Here is a 19,376-nt window from a genome sequence, read left to right as displayed (position 1 = left end):
TAATGCTCAAAATTCTCCAAGCCAGGCTTCAGCAATAGGTGAACCATGAACTTCCTGATGTTCAAGCTGGTTTTAGAAAAGGCAGAGGAACCAGAGATCAGATTTCCAACATCCGCTGGATCATGGAAAAAGCAAGAGAGTTCCAGAAAAACATCTATTTCTGCTTTATTAACTATGCCAAAGCCTTTGACTGTGTGGATCACAATAAACTGTGGAAAATTCTGAAAGAGATGGGAATACCAGACCTCATGACCTGCCTCTTGAGAAACCTATATGCAGGTCAGGAAGCCACAGTTAGAACTTGACATGGAACAACAGACTGGTTCCAAATAGGAAAAGGAGTACGTCAAGGCTGTATATTGTCACCCTGCTTATTTAACTTATATGCAGAGTACATCATGAGAAATGCTGGACTGGAAGAAACACAAGCTGGAATCAAGATTTCCGGGAGAAATATCAATAACCTCAGATATGCAGATGACACTACCCTTATGGCAGAAAGTGAAGAGGACCTAAAAAGCCTCTTGATGAAAGTGAAAGAGGAGAGTGAAAAGGTTGGCTTAATTAAAGCTCAGCATTCAGAAAACTAAGATCATGGCATCTGGTCCTATCACTTAATGGGAAATAGATGGGGAAACAGTGGAAACAGTGTCAGACTTTATTTTTCTGGGCTCCAAAATCACTGCAGATGGTGACTGTAGCCATGAAATTAAAAGACGCTTACTCCTTGGAAGGAAAGTTATGACCAACCTAGATAGGATATTCAAAAGCAGAGACATTACTTTGCTAACAAAGGTCCACATGATTTTTCCAGTGGTCATGTATGGATGTGAGAGTTGGACTATGAAGAAAGCTGAGTGCCGAAGAATTGATGCTTTTGAACTGTGGTGTTGGAGAAGACTCTTGAGAGTCCCTTGGACTGCAAGGAGATCCAACCAGTCCATCCTAAAGGAGACCAGTCCTGGGTGTTCATTGGAAGGACTGATGCTGAAGCTGAAACTCCAGTACTTTGGCCACCTCATGCGAAGAGTTGACTCATTGGAAAAGACTGATGCTGGGAGGGATTGGGGGCAGGAGGAGAAGGGGACGACAGAGGATGAGATGGCTGGATGGCATCACTGACCCGATGGACGTGAGTCTGAGTGAACTCCGGAAGTTGGTGATGGTCAGGGAGGCCTGGCGTGCTGCAATTCATGGGTCACAAAGAGTTGGACGTGACTGAGCAACTGAACTGAACTGAGGGAGAGCACATGTATGGTGACTGGCAGAGTATCATGCGCCTTCATTAGTGGCCATTATTATTGTGCATTATCACATACTTACGGAATGCATCTTCTCATTATCATTTTCACTATCATTCTGATGACCATGATGATGATAAAATATATTAAAGTAAATCTCAAGAGATCCTTCTCAAGGCAGTTTGCCTTGTGGGAGCCACAAAGAGGATCCTGCCAAAGTGACTTAACAACTTGGTATCTTCATTAACTTCAACTTTAGAAACAAACAGAATGTATGCTTTCTGTTTATCTTCATTCATTCATTCTTTGAACAAACTTTTAAAAAGCATCTACTAATACTGTATGCTAGGCACTGTTCTCTAACTTGAAGATGTAACAGTGAATGAAATAGATAAAAATCTGTGCACTCATGGAACTTACATTCTACTGAAAAGAAATAGAAAGTTAACAAAGAAGTATTAATAGTATGTCCTGTGGTGAAAAGTGCTAGAAAGAAAAATAAAGCTCGGTAAGGGGACAGGAGAGCAGCCCAGAAAGGGGAGAGGAGAGGTATATGGAGAGGAAGGTGGGAGTTTTTGAACAGGGTGGTCAGGTAATTCCCTCCTGAGATAAGCTCTTAGCAAAAACCAGAAACAGGTCAGGGGGTGATGCAGGGGATATGCAGAGGAATAGCTGGGTGTACATAGCTCTGGCAAAAGAAACAATGAAAGACCTCAGGGCATACATATGCTTGGTATACTTCAGGAACAGCAAGGAGCCCTATGTGTGGAGCAGAATTAGCAAGAGGGAGAGGTCAGATGATGAGATGGGGTCGAGGGAGGAAGAAGACGTTGTAGGGCCTCTTGGTCCCAGCAAGCAAGCAGTAGTGCTTGGAAGCATCCTAAGGCACAACACCAAACCACAGTCAGTTCCTGTACTCCAAAATGCTACCCAAAGCCCTCTGAGAATCTGACATCTGAAGGAGGAGGGTGCTTATGGAGCTTAGCGGTTCAAAATACCATGTCCTTGAATCCTCACCATATCCTGTAATATTATAATTATCCCCATTTTGTGATTAGGAAACTGACTGAGAGATGACAAGTTCCTTATCCAACATGGTGCAACTTACACGTGTCAGTTTGGAGCTGAATCTATTAACCAGAATTTTTTTTCCAAACTCCTTAAACAGCATTGCTTTGTTATCTGAAAACATGAACTGAGACCTATGCAATTTTTGGAAATTTTGCTTCAAATAAATAAATATCATGGTCCACTTTCCCCAAATCCTGGTCTGGCTCACAGGGGTGAGAGGAGGTCTAGCTAAAAACAAAATGGAAACCGCATCTGGAAGATCAGTGACTACAGTGAACTAAGTACCAGGAGACACGGATTTGGCCCTCTTGAGGATTATCTTATACTAACAAAAATCAAAACTGTCTAAATGTTCACCAATGGGAAACTACTTCAATTGGCATAGCAATAGGATGAAAAACTAGGCAGATCCTAAACATTTTCTATGTCAATATACATAACCACATAAAATTTTTAGGGGCTTCCTTGTTGGCTCAGATGCAGGAGACCTGGGTTCAACCCCTGGGCTGGAAAGATCCCCTGGGGGAGGGCATAGCCACCCATTCCAGTATTCTTCCTGGAAAATCCACATGGACAGAGGCACTGGGCAGGCTACAGTCCATGGGGTTGCAGAGTCAGACACAACTGAGCGACTAAGCACAGCATAGCACAATTTTTCATTATATTGCTATGCTGATTTAATTAATTTCCCATTGGTGAACATTTAGACTGTCTTTCACTTTTTGTTAGTATAAGACAATCCTCAAGAGGGCCCATAAAAATTTGATATATTTATGTGTACTGACATGGGCTTTCCCAATGGCTCAGGGGTAATGCAGGAGACTTGGGTTTGATCCCTGGGTTGGGAAGACACCTAACAGGAGGAAATGGCAACCCACTCCAGTATTCTTGCCTGAAAAATCCCATGGACAGAGGAGCCTGGTAGGCTACAGTCCAAAGGGTTGCACAGAGCCAGACATGGCTGAGTAACTGAACACATGTGTGCACGCACACACACACACACATATACTGACATATTTATGTGTACTGACGTGGGCTTTCCCAATGGCTCAGGGGTAATGTAGGAGACTTGGGTTTGATCCCTATGTTGGGAAGACACCTAAGAGGAGGAAATGGCAACCCACTCTGGTATTCTTGCCTGAAAATTCCCATGGACAGAGGAGCCTGGTAGGCTACAGTCCAAAGGGCTGCACAGAGCCAGACATGACTGAACGACTGAGTGTGTGTGCACACGCACACACTGAGTGTGCACACGCACACACACTGACATATGACCAGGCTTTCCAGGTGGCGCTAGTGGTAAAGAACCCGCCTGCCAATGCAGGAGATGGAAGAGACATGGGTTCGATCCTTGGGTTGGGAAGATCCTCTGGAGCAGGGCATGGCAGCCCATTCCAGTATTCTTGCCTGGAAAATCCTGTGGACAGAGGAGCCTGGCAGGCTACAGTCCATAGGGTCGCAAAAAGGCAGACACGATTGAAGTGACTTAGCACACACCATAAACATTAAGTAGAAAAACAACTGGATTAGAAACAGTACTGGTGATATCTCATTTTGGAGAAGCTGATTTACATACAAGAGCTGATTTATATACAAGATACTTGGATTAAATCTATATTTTTCTCCTCATCAGCCTGAGAATGTTCCAGATTATAGAAAAATAATGAAACATTATTAATTTAAGCCTTTGCATATTTCATCAAGTTCAAGAAAATCTCCTTCCACACTAAACCAATTATTTTTAAATTGCTGCCTGATTGCTCCCTATGGGATATCTCCTAAAAGGCCTCTAAAATTGAATTTTGTGTTGCTAATCAAGGTACCTCCTTTGTGTAAAGCCAAAGGATTGACCTGAAAAGAAAGCAAAGATGGAGACCAAAATGCTTTTGATCTTATTTCAGTTGTAACAGTGTAATATCTTTGGTGAGAAATAAGCTGTTTTTCATTTATTCTGTTTTCAAATTCCTACCTTTAGCATGTTTCTTAAAAGCACTGTATTTTCTATATACTTTATTTTTAGGTGAGCATTTAAAATTATCTTTTGGTTAAAAAAATGTTACCCATCCTACTTTCTTATACCACTTTTTAATCTGGAATATTCCTAGTAACACACTTTAGATTTATTTTAATAATGATGGAATTTTTAAAAAGAGTATGAATATCAATTCATCATTTGACCATCCTTTAAATATATCTATATAACATATAATGTTAAATATATTCTAATTCTATATGAATTTCAAAGAGGCAGATAAACAGAAGTTTGGATATTCGGATTTGATGTTGCAACTAAGTTGTATTTAAGGTTTCAACTTAAATAGTTTAAAAAAACTCACCTCCTCCTTGTACCCAGCCATTCCTTACCACTCGATGGAAAATGGAACCTGTGTAATGTAGCTTGATGCCACTTTGAGAAAACCCTGCTTTTCCTGTGCACAAGATCTGAAAATTTTTACATGTTTTGGGACATGTATCAGAATATAGCTAAAAATAAAGATAAAAGTTTTCAAAGATTAAACATTCTGATAGAGAGTCTCACTCTCCCCAACTTATTAAAAAACAACCACCAAAATCCTCTTACCTCAAAAATCAATCTTCCAATTGGATAAAGATCAATAGAAATGTCCAAGAACACAAAATTATGCTATTAAAATTAAAGAGAAGAAGGCAATGCAGGTCAATGTTTTGGAAGAAAGTTTTAGAAGTGACCAAAAATATAACATCATAATGTTTTCTGTGTTAAGATGACTGACAGCATTAACATAGATGATGTAACAGCAAAATTAAATGGATGACTTTAAAAAGTTTGTTTCATTTTATTATACTACAATTTTATAACTTAAGTAACATGCTTTTTAAAAGCTTTCAGTAGTAAGTCACATTAACCTATCACACAAGACTGAGAACACATGGCCTAGATAGCAACCACATCACAGACTGGGTGTGGAAAGGGACACTGATCAGTCCCTTTGGGAAAAAGAGCAGACTGGGAAGCCTTTTCTTTCCTGAGTAATTCTGGAAAAAGATCCACATGAGCCCATAGATTTGGTTACTGTGTGTTCTGGATTTTGAAAGACTGCACAGATTAGCTAAGCAGAGCCAGGCCACAGTCTCTCTGAGTGGAAAAATAAGACCACTGTATGCATAGGTACTATGCAAGAGATAGGGAAGAGAGGACGCTGTACCTTTTAGTTCTCTCTTTTATGACCTCATACTCCCAGACGCCCCAAGCTCTTATTTTCAATTGACATCCTTTCTGGTAGAGGCAGCTAACATTTGTGAGCCCTTGTCTAGCCCTACAAAGAGGCACCCAAAATGAAAACACTGTTCTCCATCACAGTGGCATTCATTTTGGTAGCAAACCACATCTAATAGAATACACTGCAACTCTTAGGCACCATTCTCCTACATAAAAATGCTACCTGATTTAACAAGTACATAATTTGTCCTGCCTTATTAAGAATCTAGGAGGCATAAATGAAATCACTTTTAAATGTATCACTATCATTATTTTATGTTGCTCTAAGCTCTTTTTTTTTCGGAGAAAGCAATGGCAACCCACTCCAGTACTCTTGTCTGGAAAATCCCATGGGCAGAGGAGCCTGGTGGGCTGCAGTCCATGGGGTTTCGAAGAGGTGGACACGACTGAGCAACTTCACTTTCACTTTTCACTTTCATGCATTGGAGAAGTAAATGGCAACCCACTCCAGTGTTCTTGCCTGGAGAATCCCAGGGACGGGGGAGCCTGGTGGGCTGCCATCTATGGGGTCGCACAGAATCGGACACAACTGCAGGAACTTAGCAGCAGCAGCAGCAAGCTCTTTTTTAAATTAAAGACTAAGATAGTATTATAATACCTGGTATCCAGGAATGAAGTATTTATATCCATGCTATTAATAATTATGATTATGTTTGTGCCTCTCTGCTTCTATATTACAAGTTCTTAATCATAAAAGAATATTATAACTTTAAGAGGCATAATATCGTAAACTTCACAGGTTTAGGAGGAAAAAGAGGACATATTGGAAGTTATGATTGACTTCTAAAATGTGTGAATCCATTCAGGCATTATTAAATTTCCCTGGGCATCAATATATTATCTTTATGTGGTTGTCAAGAGTAGATAATTTTAGAAATCCTAATGAAAACAGAACAAGTGACTTGTAACACAAGGTAATGTCACCTATCAGCCAAACCTAATTATCTACTCTATCATTTCAAACCAGAAGTAAACAAGTCTCCCTGGGTTTAACTCAGCATGAAAAATCTAGCCTCTGGGCAAAAAATCCAAGGGTTTTCTCTAGAATCTGGGTCCTCTTTCCTCAGTCACTAATTAATTCAGGCTGCCATTATTTCTAGCCTGCACTACTCCAGCAGCTTTCCAAATGGCCACCCTGCCATCAAGCTTTCCCTACTCCATGTTTTCCTGCTCTGTGGCCTCAGCCCTAAACTTTTTTCTAAAACACCAAAGAAGGTTATGTCATACTTCTGATGAAAAGTTCTGTTGGCCTGCTTTCTTCTAGATAAAATCTAACTCCCTGGTTAGAGTGGACAGTAAGTTCAACCTTTGCTTAGTGGATCTGGTTTGGGGGGTTTTCTGTTTTTTGTTTTTATAAAACAAAAAAATAGGAAAAGAAAGCAGCTTTCCTATTTGGGAAACTCCTGCACCAGCCTCTGCAGAACATTCTTTCTTTCCCCACCATTTGAGAGCCAGGGTGTAGGCACATAACCTGGGCTTGACTGGTCAGGTGCTTCTGCCTGGGGCCTTCGGCCTCTGGGGAGCCACAGAGACCCAAGGAGAACAGAGAAGTTATGCTCAGTGAAGGCGGCAGGGAGACTCAAGGGCCAGTAGGCACCCATGGCAGCACCCTGGCTGCACTTGCCTGGGGCGTGACTCTGGCCATGTTTTCCTGCTGCCAGGTCTCCCTTGGTTCCTGCCTGCTTTCCAAAGCTGGTCTCCAACTTTTTTTGTCAGTTGTGGATTTACCAACATCCCTCAGTACATACTTTTTCTCCTTAAGTTAATCAGAACAGCTTGGTACTGTTGGCACCAAGAATCCCGACTGATGCTCTCATTTTCCCAGCCTCCTTCCTGCTCATTCAGGCCTCCTTACTGTCCTCTGCCGTCCCCAGAGCACACCATGTACTTTGAGACTCTTGACCCTTTGGGAATGAACTGCTATGAATGTTAAATTCCTCTCCACGCCTTAGAGTTTAGAGCATTTTGCAAGTATACTGTTTATTCAACAAAATATTCACTGAGCACCTCCTATGTTTCAAGTTCTGTTCAAGGCAGTGGCTGAATAAGGGTGAACAAGAGCCAAGGTCTTTGCCATTGCATGGCTCAGATCCTAGCTTTAGGTAGGCACAGGCCACCATGGGCATGCCATGATTTTCAGCATGTGGTAGCTGTTGCTGCAACAAGGTTCCTGAGCAAAACTGCATCCATTTACCAGCCTCACGGCGGTTGCCCATTCCACCCTGATGTCTGTCTCTTGCTCTCTGGACCTCAAGCTTCATGACTGTCGTCTACCATCGGAAACCCCAGGGCCATCACTCGACTGCTCCTCCTGCCGCCTATGCGTCACCTTTCTTCTCAGACTTGCCAGTCTCTCCATGCAGGAGCTCTCACTTAGGCGTTACAACATACTAATCAAAATATTTCATGCTCAAAGTGAGTAAAGGATAGGTTCGACTTTGTCTGAGGGAGGAGGTCTTAATATTTTTAAATAGATGCGAATTAACGCACATAAGCTTCTCGTGGAGAGTCAAAATGTTTGAATAGGGATGCTCTTCTGCCTGTGCCATCTACCTGCTGTGAGATAGGCTGGCTTTACACACCACCAAGCCAAACCCCATCAGTTCTTTGCAACTAGAGATCACAAGTTCATTGAGAACTTAACCTAGTCCTCTACTCTTTTATATTCCCTTTTCTAGGTTTATCAGTAATTAGTGCTTAATATAAATGCTCAAAGATTTCACTATTTTCCTTTTTAAAAAAAATTAGTGTAACTTGCCTTGGTGTCTCTTAAGAATTTGGCAGAATAATCCACAGTAAGTGCTTCGTAAAGTGCAGGAGGCTTAAAATCAACTATATCCCACACTTTGTGGGCCCATTTCTGTAGATCAAGTGCATCACCCAGGAGCTTATCATTAATAAAACACATCACATAGGAAGAATATTCCCAGACTTCATTCTTAAGTTCCTGTAAAGGAAAAGGGCCCCCCCCCAAAAAAAATTAATGGGGCATGGGGATGGGGAGTGAACCTTGCTAAACCCACAAGCCAGAGCTTTGATCAATCCCAGGACTGAACCTTTAAAAAAATGTAATTTTTGCCATCTTTCAGAATTTTGCTCTCAAAGGGAATTTAAGAACATTTCAAAATTCTGAAGGTGCTGAAATCAATAACCTAAAAGTAATCCTTAAAATGGTACAATCTTAGAAAATAGATGGTAATCTGGTAATAAAAGTCAGTGTGCACAGCATACTTGTTATATATGAATATAAAAACAAAAATGCAGTCCTCTAGCTTCATTTCTAGAGCACATTTTACTGTACGCATACTTGGTTAGGGGTCCTAAATAAGACCTGGTTTTCAATGCCAAGGATGGAAAAGAGTGCTTTTTGATGGAGGGAAGTCAGAGCAGGTGAGGAAATGCCTCCTGAGGGCCAGCAGGGTTTCTGGGACACACGAGGGCCATGAGGAAGGGAACTCACCTTCTTTAACACTTTTAAGTCCTAAACCCTTCAAAATTAAGTGTGTAAGTGTTTTCATCCACACAACAGTGACGGCCAGTGTGCTAAACCTCAGTGTGTGGCCGCTGAGTAATGTCACCTCGGAGGAGATCTGGTTTATTAGTACCCAGTGCCAGTCCTGGCAAAACCATGCATCATCTGGGACAGCTGTTCTCCAGTTTTAGTGGGCAGTCAGAATCATAGATTCCTGAGCCCCACCCCAAGTTTCTGATTCTGGGATGGGGACTGAGACTGCATTTTTTTTTTTTTTTAACTAGCATCTCATGAGATGCTTCCAGTTTGCCTTGATTCATGGACCTAACATTCCTATGCAATATTGCTCTTTACAGCATCAAACCTTGCTTCTATCACCAGTCCCATCCACAACTGGGTGTTGTTTTTGCTTTGGCTCCATCCCTTCATTCTTTCTGGAGTTATTTCTCCACTGATCACCAGTAGCATATATTGGGCACCTACCGACCTGGGGATGGGGAGTTCATCTTTCAGTGTCCTATCTTTTTGCCTTTTCATACTGTTCATGGGGTTCTCAAGGCAAGAATACTGGTAATAGTTTGGCCTTCCCTTCTCCAGTGGACCACATTCTGTCAGGCTATGGTTTTTCCAATGGTCATGTATGGATGTGAGAGTTGGACCATAAAGAAAGCTGAGAGCCAAAGAATTGATGCTTTTGAACTGTGGTGTTGGAGGACTCTTGAGAGTCCCTTGGATTGCAAGGAGATCCAACCAGTCCATCCTAAAGGAGTCAGTCCTGGGTGTTCATTGGAAGGACTGATGTTGAAGCTGAAACTCCAATACTTTGGCCACCTGATGCGAAGAGCTGACTCATTTGAAAAGACCCTGATGCTGGGAAAGATTGAGGGCAGGAGGAGAAGGGGATGACAGAGGATGAGATGGTTGGATGGCATCATCAACTCAATGGACATGGGTTTGGGCGGTCTCTGGGAGTTGGTCATGGACAGGGATGCCTGGCGTGCCATGATTCATGGGGTCACAAAGAGTCAGACGCGACTGAGTGACTGAATTGAACTTAACACGAGATGCTGTTGCTGCTGGTCTGGAGACTGCACTTGAAGAAATGCCAGTTTGGGGAATGGTGTGCCTTTAGCTGCCCACATGCTCCATTCCTGGCTCCTGTCTCAGGAGGAGCTCACTTCCAGTTCCTCGCTTGTTCATGCTGAACTGTCAGTCACTAAGATAGCCCCTGGGTCAGTACTCCCTGGAATGTTTACATTTATCAGGGGTCTCACATTTTACAGGACACAAAACTTGTGTGAAAAAAGAGAGGTAAAGTGTTAACTGTGGATATTTCAGTTAGCCTGGTAGGAGAAATGCAGGAACAGATAGACTTTATTGGGAAGTTGAAGGTTATTACATGCTTTGTCCGCATGTCTTCTACATGTAAGGAGCCCTCACCACCTGCCTCAAGATAGCGGGCTGGACCCGATGGTTTCCAGGGCTTTCCAGCACTAAGATGTATGATGCTCCCTTTTTTGAGGTGGGGGAAAGGCCTTCCTGAAGGTTCAGAAGCCATCCCTCAGAGTTGGCGTTACATTCTGCTGAAGCATAAGGCCACCTCAGACTAGCCTCATATGTGCTAAGAAGCACTACGTATAACGTAAGACAGTGCTCTTTTTAAAAAACTATTTATGTGTTTGGCTGTGCTGCATCTCAGTTGCAGCACACGGGACCTTTTAGTTGTGGCATGCAGCATCTTTAGTTGTGGCATGCAAACTCTTAGTTGCAGCACGTGGGGATCTAGTTCCCTGATCAGGAATCAAACCCAGGACCCCTGCACTGGCAGTTCAAAGTCTTAGCCACTGGACCTCCAGGGAAGTCCCATGACAGTGCTTTCGTAGGAGAACAAAAGACTGAAGAGGAAGAAGAGGTTAAGGTGGCAAGTATCCAGGAGATGAGGGTCGGGTGGAGGTGGAGAAAAGAAAGACAGGAGTTAAAGGGTATGTGGGAAGAAGCAGCAGTAATGACCTAGGAAGCCTCATTCAGCCCCCATGGGAAAAGCAGAAGAGAACACAAAACATCTCAACATCAGCAACCCAGACTGACGGGTCAGAAACTGCAGAAGGGAACCCACGCCAGTCTTCCCAGTATGGTGGGAATATGGGAGAGAGTGGGTGCAAACCTCGAAGCATGAAATCATGGCTCTCTTGTAGGTGGAGAAAATGGTATGATAGGCATTTTAGGAAGTTTGATGATAAAAATTAAGAAAACCATTGTTTTACATTAGAGTGCCCAACTATCTGGGTTTGCCTCAGACCATCCCAGCTTAAATCAACCCTGTATATTCATTGGAAGGACTGATACTGAAGCTGAAGCCCCAAAACTTTGACCACCTGATGCAGAGAGCCAACTCATTGGAAAAGACCCTGATTCTGGGAAACATTGAGGGCAGAAAGGAGAAGGGGACAACAGAGGATGAGATGGTTGGATGGCATCACCAGCTCAATGGACCAAATGAACTCTAGGAGATAGTGAAGGGGAGGGAAGCCTGGCAGGCTATAGTCCAGGGGGTTCACAGAGTCAGACATGCCTTAACAACTGAATAACAACAACAATCCCAGCTTTAGCAATGAAATTTGTGCATCCCAGGAAACCCCTCCAATCCAGGCAAACCAGGACCATTGGTCACCATAGCTGTTGTAATGATTAGAGTTAATATTTATAGAAGTCATTAGAATAGAGCCTGGCATATAATAAGCACCATAGGCTAAGTGTTTGTTATATTTCTATTTGAATTCCAATGAAAATGTACTGTGGCTGTGAAAATGGTATGAGACTTAAATGGTATTCTTAACTTTATCTTGCACTATTCATGTGACTGGGGAGACAGTGATCTGGTAAAGCAGCACAGTCTGCATGACAATCATAGGACATCCTCGTGCAGTCAAACACAGGACAATCAAAACTGCTCTGATCAGGAGAAATTCGATCTCATCAGCCAGTGAGAGATGGGGTGGGGCAGGGAAACCAGGACTGGGGCTCTCTACAGGACTGGGCCAGGAGATGTATCCGTTCCAGTCTGCCCCCAAACACGAGCTGTAACAGAGCCAGGATGCCACCTTAGAATCCTTCATATCGCACGTTCCAGGCAGCACTACCAGTTAATTAGGGTTGGCATTCAAGAGGAAACCAATCTGCCATCTCTGGATAATCTCTGCCAGCCTTAGGACCTGGGGTCCTCAAGGGGTACTGTTATCAGGAACAGTGCAGAGAAGGCAGCTCCCATTTGGACATGGTTATCCTGTGGGAAGCTGATGCCTGCCCTCAGAGCTCCCCTGGAACCCCACATGCTCTCCTGCTGTTTCTGTGCTGGACACCACTGAAACCTTCCAGAATTCGGGCCTAAAAGAGTGCCAAGCCATAGTAACCTGAGTGCCAGGGTGTCACAGGAAGTAGGACTAAGTGATATGCAGGGAAAGAGGGGTAGTCATCAGCAAGAGTAAATAGCAGCATTGACAGTGTCAAACTTACCTTTATTGCTTGCCTTCCAAAAGAAAATCCTGGAAGTGTTTTACTTTTTCTTAATATCAGCTTGGTAAAATGACTGAAATAATTTAGGAAAAGTGCATAATTTAGAGAAATAAAATCTATTTGTATGAAAATCACTGCTTTCGTTTTTCCAAAGCAATGCATAGGTAAATAATTCAGGCAAAACTTTGCTCATTTCCCATACCCCAAATATCCTTTACCCTTTTTTTCTCTTGTAGATATTGATGCCATGCAAATTCTTGAACAGGAATTATTATTGGATCTTCAAAATTGGATGGATAATTACTCTTCAGACTCTAGGTTTCAAAACAGAATATTATTTTAGAGTACATTCTCTTTTAAAGTAGAAATCACTCCCCCTGATTTTTATGGAGTCTTCAGGAAGTTTTACATGGTGTACACCCAAGTCACAAAGTCTGGCTTAGATGCCCCCTGCCAGCTCCCAGAGGGCCCTATGCTTACCTCTATTGAGTCCCTCCCCAGGCCACACTTATTTGTCTGTCATCTGAAGAGAATAAGCCCCTCGAGGGCAAAGACTACGTCTTAGTTTCCCACTGGCCTCAATATTTGGTACATAGTAGACCATCCACACATAGCAACTGCATAAACAAGTGAACAAATGAGTTTATGCCAACAGTTTTGTGATCGGCCATGTTCTTTTAGGACCAGTTTTTCCCTAAATTAACTCTTACTACATCTTAGTGGAGCCATGATTACTTTTAACTAAAAAAAAAAAATTTATTACTTTAATTCACTGACATGGAGAATAACCAAAAGATATGGTTGTGGTTATAGCCCCTGGGGAAAAGAGAAGTAAATATTAAATATGTTTTGGTCTAGATATTGAGCATGTATTGACTTAATGTATTTTGTTTTGTCTGTATGTATCAGAGAAAATTCTTTCTGGTTAACAATACCTGTTTAAAAAAAAAGTTTTTTTTAATGTTAATGCTCCTTTTAATGCTATAGTTTGTCTTCTTCTAAAGCAAGAGAAGGCAGTTGAGGTAGCACTCTTCTGAGCAGGTCTGAGGAGTAAATGAACCAACAGGGAAAAGTGTCAGCTGGCTGCTTCTGTCATGGTCTAAGGGGACACTGGCTTAGCACACTTCCTCAAGGGCGGATAGTCCAAGGGGGAGAAAGCCAGGACATGAGCGTACCCTGCCTTGGGACCAGGGGTAGCAGAAGAGGGCAACAGCAATCTGGCCATTGCCTTCCTAGACCACTGTGCCCAACCAACAGCTGATGTGTCCTTTTCCCTCAAATCTAGTGTCTGGGCTCTGAGGCAGTCATACAAGATGACTGCTGTTTCTCACTGAGGGACCACCTGGTATAACTAATAAGCCCAAGAGTTTTCAAATTAAGCATACTTAATCATACTTTCTTCATAATTTGTTCCAGAATGGACTATATTATGTAATGCTACACTTTATAAATCTAAATATTTCAGTTAATTAGGTATCGGAGATTGCCTGCAAGTGATCATGTTGGAAACATATTCAAGGATCCTTTATTAACACAGAACTAACTGAATTTACATTGATATATTTTCATTGAAATATATATATATTTCAATATATATATATTACAGTAAGCAAAAGCTTAAGAAAGTGAAAACCAACATTATTAATAAAATAAAGACATTGTTTTCTTGACTTAGTGTTCTCTCTGACAGGGATGGGCAAGCTGAACAGGAGGCAAAATCTGGACCACTGCCTGTTTTTCTGAGACCTGAGAACTAAGAATAATTTTTAGATTTTTAAACAGTTAAAAAAGAATCACAAGAAGAATCATTTCATGTCATGTGAAATTATATACAAGTCTAATTTCACGGTCCAGAATAAAAATCTTATTGTAAAATCACCATTCATTTACAAACTTTCTATGGCTGCTTTTGCACAAGGACAGAGTTGAGTAGTCATGACTGACAGCCTGTGGCTCCAAAGGCCTAACAATTTTATGTATGGACTTTACAGAAAAATCTCTGCCAACGTCTTCTCTACAGTATGAAGAAAACATGCTCCTTCAATAAGGAGCTAAGAAAAAGCAAGAGAAAAAAGTCCCTCCAACTCATTAAATACAGTTGTGGGCCGTATAACTTTGCTGATCCCATCAGCCCAGCTAACACAGACTGTTTTCACAGACTTCTTATCACTTGTTCTCTTCATCTTGAGACTTCACCTATTTCACAAATTAGTCACTATTTCCTGATTTGATATAAACTCAAAACTGTAACTCTGTGGACTTGGAGCAGGCAACAAGTTAGGAATTTCTTAAGATTTCTTCTATTTGGGAACATTTTGTGTCAACTGATCCAGCTGGGTACTTTGGGAGATACAAACTTTAATAAGGCTTTGTCCTGTAGTCTAAGTGTAGTTTTGAAGGAGGGAAGCTTGGCCTAATCTTATAACAGCATATGTGGAGCAAACCCCAAAGACATGCTGAATTTTACATTTCAACATTTCACAAACTTCTACATTTCTCCTGTGTTTGGGTTATCGGAGTGTTGCAGCATTGCAGACCTGGCCAAATTCTTTCAGTTCCTTAAAGTGTTTTTCATTTTACAATGTTCTGCCTGTTTACAAAGAAATGTCTGGATTCTCCAGAGCACTTGGGGGTCATTTGTTAAGAAATCCCTTAAGCAATAATTCGACTGGGATGTAGTGACTGCTATAGAAAATTTAAGGAAAAAAACAAAAAACAACTCCCCCCGAATGAACAGCTTTCAAAAATCATTTGGGGAAGGAGTTTGTAAAAATTCAGCTAGTTAATGGTAATATTTTTTTAGATTAGAATATCTTTAATTTAGTATAAATTTCTAGTAGATCTAATCAACTGTGTTTTCAATGACATTCAGTTAATGATAATGTTGCTTGTTAAGTATTTTATGAAGTTATATGGTAATATTTTTTTCCACGGAGTTTCAAAAGCTATCATTTCAGTGAAAAATTAATGTGGAATAAAATGTGTGTTAATGTATAGATAGGAATCACCTTCCATTCCCAGCAAGGTTCTGAACGATTCCTTCACTCGAATCTCCCCTTAAAGGCAGCCCTTCTCGAAGTGGAACTCCCGCCCAGACCGGCACTTGTCACCTGCACGCTTCGATCCATTCTGACACAGCCAACCCCAGTCGGGACAACCCTTCCCTGAACCTCGACTCCCGCCACCAGGTGGTGCAAGACCAGGAAGCGGGTCGCACTTGCGGTTTCTTCGCAGTTACCTCAGCGGCGCTCTTAGCGATCTGAAAGCTGGAACTCTTGAAAAGCCCCACCACCTTCACCTGAAGCGGCTGCTCGGGTGGCGACCGCGAGATGCACGGAACCGAGTGCTGCTGGCTCGCCATGCCTGCGCGCGGGGACTCCTGGGGTCACAAACACTGCGCGTCGCCAGGGCAACCACGGCGCGGCCCCGCCCCCGCTGCTCGCGGGGGGAAAGGGGGGCGGGGCGACGGGCGGGGCGGTCGGCGAAGGCCCGGCCTTTCCTCAACTTTGCGCCTGTTGCTGTCGAACCGGCGGAGAGGCTGGAGAGGACCCATAGGCAGTCGCCACCAGGGACGAGCTTCAGAGAAAAGGAACGCGGAGTCCACGTCCCGAGTGCCTCAGTCCGGTTCGCCGCTGCCCAGAACCTCCTCTGGGAGCCCCCACCCGGGGAGCCCCCAACCGCCCCCGCCTCTGGGATCCCTCTGGGATCGCCCAGGGTCCTCCAGCGCGGCTGTTGCCTCGGGTCAGCGCCAGACTTTCCGGGTTGGCGCGCCGCCAGGTTGGGGCCCCGCCGGCCGGTTGCCTGGGTAACGCGAGAATCTGCCCCCAGGCGCGTGCACTTGGGCGCCGCGGCCTTCCGGGGAGCGCGGGAGCCGGGCGGCCACCTGTACGCAGTGCCCCGGGAGGACCGCCGCCCGCCCGTGTCCCCCGCCGCGGCCGTCGCTCTGGAGGCCGAACCGTCCCGCGCCGCCCAGCGTCCCCGCCATGAAGCCCAACTTCACCCTGCGACTGAGGGTCTTTAACCTCAACTGCTGGTGAGTGCGCCCCCTCACGCGGGTCTGGGGCCGCGTCCCGCCCGCACCCGCACTGCCAGAGGAAGGAGGCCTTCCTCACATCCGGGCCACGGCGCTCCCCTGCCCTACAGCTTCGGGGTGCGGGGGGCAACCCGCACCTCCACAGCCGGCCCCTGGCCCCAACTCCGGTACTGCCCCGGAGCGCCGAGCGCCCGCAGCCGTCACCTCCCCCCTGCGCTTCTCGTCCTCAGGGGCATTCCCTACCTGAGCAAGCATCGCGCCGACCGCGTGAAGCGCCTGGGAGACTTTCTAAACATGGAGAGCTTCGACCTAGCTCTACTGGAGGAGGTGGGGTGCGGAACCAGGCTGCAGGGGGGCAGCGGCAGTGGGGGCGCTCTCCCAGGGGGAAGGGCCGGGAAGGTATCTTTAACCCCTTCCCCCAGGTGTGGAGTGAACAGGACTTCCAGTACTTGAGACAGAAGCTGTTGCCCACCTACCCAGCTGCACACTACTTCAGGAGGTGAGCAGCCAACTGGCCTGGAAGCCTAGTTTCAGACCTTGAGGTGCTTGGCCTGCCAGCCCCTCCTCCCTATGCTGCCTGCACCCTGCTTCCTCTTCCCCAGCATCCTCTCCTCTGGGTGTGGAAGCAGAAGGTGGAATGAGGAAAATCTAGCTCTGCAGCTCATCAGACTTACTCTCAGGCCATCCTATCACCCCACACAAACAACTAACACTTTGTGAGCTTCCATCAGCTGCAAAAAGAGAAAAAAAAGCTGATAAGAGCTGGGGGAAGGGGCTGGGTATTTCTCTCCCTGCTTTTGTGACCGCTAACCAGGATTTGGCTTTCAGTGGCATCATTGGCAGTGGTCTCTGTGTCTTCTCCAAACACCCAATCCAGGAATTCACCCAGCATGTCTTCACCCTCAATGGCTACCCCTACATGGTGAGCCTGATCTCGAACTCATCCACCACCCTCCCCCACCTCCACTAACACATGGTAAAGGAGGTAACCTTCCCAGGACTGCAAGGGATGGGCAGAGAGAGGGTTGCAGTGCTCTGAGTTCTGTCCCACTCCTGCCTGCAGATCCATCATTGTGACTGGTTCTGTGGGAAGGCTGTGGGGCTGCTGGTACTCCATCTAAGTGGATTGGTGCTCAATGCCTACGTGACCCACGTGAGTGAAGCCCACAGTGCTTAGGGCTGGGAGAGGCAGCCTGGTCCTGGGAGGGAGAGAGGGGACACCTTTGGTGGAGTCTCCTTGGGGTGAGTTGTAGGGGCAGGATTCCTAAGGTCAGTAGGCAGAGTTCACACATTTTACCAAGCACCATGCCAAATGACAAACTTGATTTACATCTGCCCTTGGGACCTTGAGTCTCACCTGTTACTGTCTCCTCTATCTTTCGCAGCTCCATGCCGAGTACAATCGACAGAAGGACACCTACCTAGCACATCGCGTGGCCCAAGCTTGGGAACTGGCCCAGTTCATCCAGTGTGTGAGCCTGGGCTTAACAGGGGAAATAGGGTGGGATCGAGGGATTGAGTGGTGGCTGTAAGGTCCCACTTTTAGGGCAGAGCTGATGAGGGAAGAATTCCTGCCTCACCATCTTGGTTCCTCCAGCCACACATCCAAGAAGGCTGATGTGGTTCTCTTGTGTGGGGACCTCAACTTGCACCCAAAGGACCTGGGCTGCCGCCTGCTGAAAGAGTGGACCGGGCTGCATGATGCCTATCTGGAGACCCGGGACTTCAAGGTGAGGACCTGTCTAATTATTTCCCCACCTACGCCCTCAGCCTCTTTCCCTCCTCCTTCCCCTGCATCCTCACTCAAGCCCACTCTTCACCTAGGGTTCTGAAGAAGGCTGTACAATGGTACCCAAGAACTGCTATGTCAAGCACCAGGAGCTGGGGCCATTTCCCTTAGGCATCCGCATCGACTATGTACTTTATAAGGTCAGGCCTCTCCCCGCCGCACCCACCATGTCTCTTCATCTCTCACCAGGCTGTGCTGATCCTTTGTCCAGCTGGTCTAGTCTTACGTCACTGGCAGCTGGAAAATGGATAGCCAGGAACTGGTTCTCTGGAAACATACTTCCAAATAGAAGTTTCTCTTTGGCCCTTTTCCTAGGCAGTGTCTGGGCTATACATCTTCTGTAAGACTTTCAAAACTACTACAGGCCATGACCCTTACAGCGGCCCCCCCTTCTCTGATCATGAGGCCCTGATGGCTACCCTGTGTGTGAGACACAGCCCCCCGCAGCACAACCCCAGCCCTACCCATGGTGAGTCATCCGCATCCTTTTCTTTGGCACTTCCGCACCACAGGTACGCCCTCCACTCTGACTGTTATTCTGCCTCCCCACTCTCCTGCCTTGTAGGACCAGCAGAGAGCTCGCCGTTGACCAGTGTGCTAAGGGAGGCCTGGGCAGAAGTGGACCAGGGCATGGCCCAGGCTCACTGGTGGGCCACCATGGCCGGCTATGCAGTTGGTCTAGGGCTTCTTCTCCTAGCGTTGCTGTGTGCCCTGGCGGCCGGAGGATGGATCAGGGAAGCTGCTCTACTGCTCTGGACCCCCAGCGTAGGACTGGTGCTGGGGGCAGGTGCCTTCTACCTCTTCCACGTGCAGGAGGCCAAGGGCTTGTGTAGGACCCGGGCCGAGCTTCAGCATGTGCTGGGAAGGGCAAGAGAGGCCCAGGATCTGGGCCCAGAGTCTCAGCCAGCCCTGCTCCTAGGGCAGCAGGAGAGAGAGAGAGCTGAGGAACAATAAAGCTTGACACTTTTGTGGCTCGGCCTTTTTCCTTGTAGAGGCAG

At 45.3% G+C, this 19,376-nt stretch overlaps 2 protein-coding genes across 7 annotated transcripts in view; one reads left to right on the top strand and one right to left on the bottom strand.

The window, feature by feature from the left end:
- Positions 1-16,019, bottom strand: part of PPIL6 (peptidylprolyl isomerase like 6) — a 37,713-nt gene extending 21,694 nt beyond the window's left edge. For 3 of the 5 annotated variants that reach the window (XM_027551248.1, XM_027551251.1, XM_027551252.1), the window contains exons 1-5: positions 15,795-16,019; positions 12,775-12,870; positions 8,330-8,518; positions 4,894-4,956; positions 4,649-4,796 (exon numbers count right to left, since the gene is read on the bottom strand). In XM_027551248.1, the coding sequence (XP_027407049.1) occupies positions 4,649-4,796; positions 4,894-4,956; positions 8,330-8,518; positions 12,775-12,870; positions 15,795-15,917 (619 nt within the window). In that variant the 5' untranslated portion in view covers positions 15,918-16,019. The remainder of the gene's footprint in view (positions 1-4,648; positions 4,797-4,893; positions 4,957-8,329; positions 8,519-12,774; positions 12,871-15,794) is intronic. The other 2 variants (XM_027551249.1, XM_027551250.1) reach the window with 2 other exon arrangements.
- Positions 16,020-16,062: 43 nt separating this feature from the next.
- Positions 16,063-19,349, top strand: SMPD2 (sphingomyelin phosphodiesterase 2). 2 transcript variants are annotated; one of them, XM_027551247.1, is made up of 11 exons: positions 16,063-16,297; positions 16,385-16,589; positions 16,820-16,916; positions 17,012-17,088; positions 17,418-17,511; positions 17,653-17,742; positions 17,975-18,057; positions 18,187-18,319; positions 18,414-18,518; positions 18,694-18,847; positions 18,944-19,349. In XM_027551247.1, the coding sequence occupies exons 2-11, from the start codon at positions 16,540-16,542 to the stop codon at positions 19,330-19,332; spliced, it is 1,272 nt and encodes a 423-aa protein (XP_027407048.1). In that variant the 5' UTR covers positions 16,063-16,297; positions 16,385-16,539; the 3' UTR covers positions 19,333-19,349. The 2 variants fall into 2 exon arrangements, with proteins under 2 accessions (XP_027407048.1, XP_027407047.1); XM_027551246.1 differs by lacking the exon at positions 16,063-16,297 and having other exon boundaries at positions 16,410-16,589; positions 18,136-18,319.
- The last annotated feature ends 27 nt before the right edge of the window (positions 19,350-19,376 follow it).

Source organism: Bos indicus x Bos taurus, chromosome 9, assembly GCF_003369695.1.
Source record: "Bos indicus x Bos taurus breed Angus x Brahman F1 hybrid chromosome 9, Bos_hybrid_MaternalHap_v2.0, whole genome shotgun sequence".
NCBI lineage: Eukaryota > Metazoa > Chordata > Mammalia > Artiodactyla > Bovidae > Bos > Bos indicus x Bos taurus.
The sequence above is the reverse complement of the archived record's forward strand: the minus strand, read 5'-3'. Positions and strand labels throughout refer to the sequence as shown.

What these genes read in the sequence shown, in the direction of transcription:
- SMPD2 (XM_027551246.1), top strand. Translation starts at nt 16,540, where the DNA reads ATGAAGCCCAACTTCACCCTGCGACTGAGGGTCTTTAACCTCAACTGC. An exon ending in GAACTGGCCCAGTTCATCCA is followed by an intron (nt 18,058 to 18,135) that starts GTGTGTGAGCCT and finishes TCCCACTTTTAG; the next exon opens with GGCAGAGCTGATGAGGGAAG. An exon ending in TCGACTATGTACTTTATAAG is followed by an intron (nt 18,519 to 18,693) that starts GTCAGGCCTCTC and finishes CCCTTTTCCTAG; the next exon opens with GCAGTGTCTGGGCTATACAT.